Source organism: Cryptotermes secundus, unplaced genomic scaffold (genome assembly GCF_002891405.2).
Source record: "Cryptotermes secundus unplaced genomic scaffold, Csec_1.0 scaffold318, whole genome shotgun sequence".
Taxonomy (NCBI): Eukaryota; Metazoa; Arthropoda; class Insecta; order Blattodea; family Kalotermitidae; genus Cryptotermes; species Cryptotermes secundus.
Genome location: NW_019730108.1, coordinates 4,447,114 through 4,452,981, shown reverse-complemented (window position 1 = coordinate 4,452,981; position 5,868 = coordinate 4,447,114). Strand labels below are relative to the sequence as shown.

The 5,868-nt window shown below is 40.1% G+C and overlaps 1 protein-coding gene across 4 annotated transcripts in view; it reads left to right on the top strand.

Moving 5' to 3' along the window:
* Nucleotides 1-5,621, top strand: part of LOC111866058 (coiled-coil domain-containing protein 112) — a 31,553-nt gene extending 25,932 nt beyond the window's left edge. For all 4 annotated transcript variants that reach the window (XM_023854598.2, XM_023854599.2, XM_023854596.2 and 1 more), the window contains exons 9-11: nucleotides 2,235-2,377; nucleotides 3,039-3,275; nucleotides 5,426-5,621. In XM_023854598.2, the coding sequence (XP_023710366.1) occupies nucleotides 2,235-2,377; nucleotides 3,039-3,275; nucleotides 5,426-5,459 (414 nt within the window). In that variant the 3' untranslated portion in view covers nucleotides 5,460-5,621. The remainder of the gene's footprint in view (nucleotides 1-2,234; nucleotides 2,378-3,038; nucleotides 3,276-5,425) is intronic.
* The last annotated feature ends 247 nt before the right edge of the window (nucleotides 5,622-5,868 follow it).

The following is a 5,868-nucleotide window of genomic DNA, read 5'->3' as shown; positions in this document are numbered from 1 at the left end:
GTCAGCTCTTGGCTGTGCTCTTCCACAGGCTCATCGATATCATTGTTATCCACCTCCAGCCCCATGATCTTGGCCAAAGACACAATCTCGTTGACTACAGGCTCCACAGGTACTATCTCAAACCCCTCAAAGTCACATTCGACAACGCTCTCCGGCCAAAGCTTCTTCCAAGCAGAAGTGAGGTTTCTCTTGGTAACCCCTTCCCACGCCTTTCGATCATCTTGAGGCAGGCAGCGATGTGGAAGTGATACGTATTTCCAAAACTCTCTGAGGGTGAGATTGGTCCCTTCAGTCACCTCAAAACAACGCTCGACGAGTGCTTTAGTGTACAGCTTCTTAAAGTTAGAAATAACCTGCTGGTCCATAGGCTGGAATAACGGAGTGGTGTTGGGAGGCAGAAACTGGATCTTGATGAATTTAAATTCTTCAAGGAGGTCATCTTGTAGGTCTGGAGGATGGGCAGGAGCGTTGTCCATAACAAGCAAGACATGGAGTGGCAGTACATACGACACAGCACACACGTAAACTACACAACTGAAAGTAAGAACATACAACCAAGAGAAATAATCGACATCTTCTACCATCCAGAACAAAAACAACATGACCCAATGCTGGTTCATGATTTTTAACATAGTAACAAATTTTTTGCGTACAAAAGATTTTTAGTACAATTTTAAATACATAGGGAAGCTATTTTATGGAAAAGTGAACATCACGTTGCGTGCTGTGGGAAACCCCAATCGAACACCCAGCAAATACGCTTAAACAAACATCATACGTAAATCTACATGTCAACGTGGCTGCATAGGGCAAACTGTGATATAGTGAGCACTATTCATAACCTAAGTGCATAATGTTAAAACATCTTATGTGACAGTGTTTCCTGCTCGTAGTGGTGCGCCTCTGAAGATGATTCTTTTGAATCGAAACATGTAAGGCGAATAAAGACTGAAGTGTTGTAAACCTGTATGTCATACTGGACTGAAAGTTATCTACTTTGTAAAGGAGTGGCAGATTCATCTCAAGCAAATATTTTTTCACAGGAGGACCAAACACTTCATTGATCCAAACAGTAAAAAGGTCACGTGTCACCCAAGCCTTGTTGTTGGACCTCCACATCACATTTAGCCAGCTCTTCTGGACTTTACACTTCTTGAAGGCTCCTGAAGTTTCTGAATGGTAAACAAGCAGCGGTTTAATTTTCAAATCGCCACTTTCATTGGCACAAAATAGCAGTGTGAGACGGTCTTTCATTCGCTTATGGCCAGGCAATGCATTATCCTCTGCTGTTATATAGGGTCACTTCGGTATCTTTTTTCAGAAGAAACCCATCTCGTCACAATTAAAAACCTATTGCGGCAGGTAACCCTCAGAATCTACAAGCTTCTTGAAGTCGCCGATGAAGTTCTCTGCTGTCTTTGTGTCAGAGCTTGCTGCTTCACCATGCCTTACAACACTGTGGATGCCGGTTCTTCTCTTAAACTTCTCAAACCACCCATGGCTTCCCTTAAATTCTTCTTCTTCAGCCATTGATGATCATGGTGTCTTCTTATCGAGGTTGGCGAAAATCACTTTCGCCTTCTCGCAAATGATGTTCTCGTTAATAGTGTCACCTTGCAATTGCTTTTCGTTTATCCATATGAGGAGCAACCTTTCAAAATCGTCAAGAATACATAACCGTTGGGTAGATATTCTTGTCACTCCCTTTGAAGCATCTATCTCCTTAAACCTGTCCTTGTTCTTGAGGATAGTGCAAATCGTTGATGTAGACCGACTGTATGTGCATGCTAGATCAGCCACGCTCACACCTCGTTCTCGCTTTTCAATGATTTTACGTTTCATTTCTACGATTATTTTTATTCTCATATGGCTGTCTTTTTGCGGCTTTTTCTTCGGAGACATTTTACCAAGGGTTATTAAACTTTGCACAAAAAAATCACAGATAATATGTCTGAACACAAGTTTGGAAAAATGTGTGATCACAAGCGACACTAAGATGCTAGCGGAACGAGTGCTAAACGCAGACTGATGTAGCAAGCGCACAATCTGGGACTTCCCCTCTTGTCACTCGTTATGCGAAAAGTCGCTGGTTAAGTGAGTCATTTTTTTACAATTTGTTTTGCTCGTTAAATGAGGTTCCACTGTGTTTTAAATGTAATTTTTTCCCGCTTCAGGATTAATAATGCATACTTACTTAGGCAGGTTAAATAATTGTGTTGCCCCTTTCATTTAAGGCATTGAAGAAATTGGAAGTTGAGTGTTATAAGGAAGAGAAGCACCATGAACAACAGGCTAGGATGTTAGTTAAGCAGTTGAGAGAGCTGCGTGAAATAGAGGAACGTGTTGTCCAGGCAAACATTCTGCGTAAAGCTTTCAGGTAGTGGACATAATCCTTTGGATTGTATGTACGTTAACATATTTTGTGTGCATAATATAAACATACTTTCAAAGCTTTTATAAACTTCAAAATTACTTAAAGGACTTCTTAATGGTTTTATATATTATTTTTTTAGTGGGTTATTTAGCAGTGCTTTCACTACTGAATCTATATAGTGTCGTGATTTTATATATTATGCGCACAAGTTACCATTAGCCTCACAGTTAATTAAGTTTCATATTTCTTGATCAAAGGAACTTCCACAACCATTTCTGTTTTCCTTTCATTTATTGTTAACAGTACTATCAGTGACTCTGGCTGTATGGCATTTAATGGTAGGATGATTAATGAATGATGAATAGAAAAGGGTAAGGAAGGAAGTGGTTGTGGATTGTATCAAGCTGTTGTCCTGGAATTAGGAGGGACTGAAGAAAACCACAAAATAACCAGCAGCGACACAAACTGAACACCCGATTTAGTCTTTGAGATGTAAACCCTGAGACATTAAAATACTCTCCAGCGTACATTGGTGTTCACAGGTTACTGGAACATGTAATCTTGTGCACAGGACTGGAGGAGGTCTAATAATACTTCCCATATTTTTGGATACACCTGGACATAATTTTCACTGGTAAACTTTGTGCTGTACTTCATGTTCCAGGGAGCGGGATCAGTTATTTGTTGCTCGTCAGCTGTCGCAACGTGAACAGCAAACACTAAAGAAAGAACAAAGGAAGAAACAGGTTCACATTCCAAAAGAGGAAGTAAACATAGACAGAGATCCTGAACGTCTTTTAAAGCCTACAGCTGCTTGGCGTGAACGTTGCAATCAGAAGACTAAAAGAGACACTTTCAGTCATGCAGTTCCAGTCCTTCATCTTCGGAACATGCCTCATTTGTAAGTGACTGTTTAAGAGAAGTAGAAACTTGAATGGACTGTGAGTTGGATCCCAGTCTCTGTGTTATGGGGGCTAAAATCATACTTTCTCTCTACATAAACAGTTTCTTATAGTGCTATGCATGAACACAGTAAAAGTAATAAGATCACAGTATTCTGGGATGAGGCACCATGAAGTTTGCTGGATAGGTACCATTGTTTCAGTGGAATTTGCTATCTTCATCTTCAGGGTACCCTGATTCATAAAGTTATTCCTGGGCATAATTAATTAAGCACTACACCATGAGGACATGTGAGGGTGTGTAGATTTGGCTGCACAATTGTTAACGTTTTGCGGTATACTGAGGTGAGTCGTCAGCTTCATATCTCTGCCAATTTACCCCAAGGAAACAGCCCCCAGTACCCATTGTATAAACGTTTTGTGGACCCCAGAGTATTCTGGACATTGTCTGCCAGGAATAGAACCCTAATTGGTCAAAGGTGGTTTTTGACAAAATCAACATTTTATGTGTGGACCTGGAGTGTGTGTACCATTATTTTCCTGAAGATACAGCCTATGCAGTTTCATGTGGGGCAATGGTCTGCATAAATTCTAAAATTTAATCAGAATCATTAGCACTCTTTTCTAGTTAATCACCATTTCGGTTTGCTGGGTTCATCTGAAAGGCCCCAGTTTTGGAGCTAGGAATTTCACATTTGTCAGGCACTGACAGACAAGCTCTTGAATATCAAATATTGATAAAATCTCTCCAACCATTGAGGTGCTAGTCACACACATACATACAGCATTCCAGAAACCACTTTTTCATATTCACAGGGTGCTCAAAAGGTGTAAATCTGCTGAAACTATGAGATCATTTTTCTCATGGTCACATTACTTTGTCATTTATACCATGGTCATGGAAAGTTAAAAAGGTGAAGCTGTCCCTGTGCTAAGCACCAGATCATGAAGATATATACGATGGGGTACCCAAAAGAAATCAAACTAATTTTTTTGTGGGCAGAGCTTTTGTAGTACCGTGTTTTGCCGCTGTGAGCGCATAGAGCTAACATTCGTGAGTCGATAAGCCGACTAACGTTGCTTCAGAAGGTAAGGACTAGTTTCGGCAGAGTTTATAGTGACAACTGTTTTGTGTGATCGTCGTTTTTGCAATGGCTGATTTTTGTGCGGCGATGAAATTCTGCTTTTTGCTCGAGAAAAGTGGAACAGAAACTCTTGAAATGTTAAAAACGGCATACAAGGACGATGCTATGGGGAAAACTCAAGTGTTTGAGTGATTTTCCTGTTTCAAAAATGGTGAAATGTCAATTGATGACAAACCTCGTTCTGGTCGTCCTTCCATGGCCTGAACACATGAAAATGTTGAAAAAATTTGTGAAATCATCAAGGAAGATCGACAATGGACCATTGAAGAAATTGTGGAGCTGTCGGGAGTGACTTGGAGCAGTCGGGTGACTGGTTTTTCCATCATGACAATGCCCCTGCTCACACAGCCCTGTCTGTACGACAATCCTTGACCAAAAATGGTATGAACCCTGTTCATAACCCTCCATACTCACCCGACCTTGCCCCGTGCGACTTTTTTTTTGTTTCCTCGAATGAAAAGAGACATGAAAGGAAAGCGTTTTGCTGATGTTGCTGAGGTGAAGGAAAAAACGACGGAGGCGCTGTCAAGCATCTCAAAAGATGAATTTAGACAATGTTTTGAAAAATGGAATAAAAGACTAGACAAGTGTATTAGTGTAAGTGGAGAGTACTTTGAAGGGGATTGAAGGTTTGTGCTTAAAATTTGAATAAATAAGTTTAAAAAAAATAAGTTCGGTTTCTTTTGGGTACCCCCTCGTAGGTAGAACTCTGCAGTGGGCAGAAGTGAGTGACTAGCTTCCTGCTCCATCCACTTTACAAGTGGGGGAAAGAAGTTCTGGTACTCCACTGGAATGGAGGCTGACTAGGCCCTAGAGTTCTGGTTTCAGTGTGGTGGCAAAGAGAAAAATTCCTGTACTTGATAGGAATTGAGTCCTCATTGTTCACCACATGGTCATGCTCTTTACTGATTTGAGCCATCCAAGCTTGTGTTGTAATGCTAGTTCTTAGCCAAAATGAATTGAAAAAGAAAAATATCTAATTGTATGGCTTTTTTCTTTTTCAGACAAGTACCTACTTGGAGGAGAGGTTTGACATGACCTTTATTGTGTTTTTCCTCGCCATTATGAACCGTGTAACTTCAGTTGTCTGTGAACTACATATAATTATACTAAATTATTGGGAATCCATTTTATATAAGAACCCAGATTTTGTATTTTTGTAAGCAACATTATTTCATGCATTTTTTATGTTTCATTTTATTTTGTCTAATGTATCAATTATTTCTGAATTTTTAAATTGATGTCAGCATTCCAGTGTGACTAACCTTTCTCAGATCTGCATGGCCATGCCCTAAATTCCAGTTTCTCCCGGTGGATATTTTGACTAACCCATTTCCTTAGTACGTGGCTTCCAGGTGGTGATGAGCATGAAGTTCAGTTTTGAAGGATGCTGACAAATAGGGACTAATCAACTAGTATCAAAAGTTGTTCTTGTGCTTAATTAAGC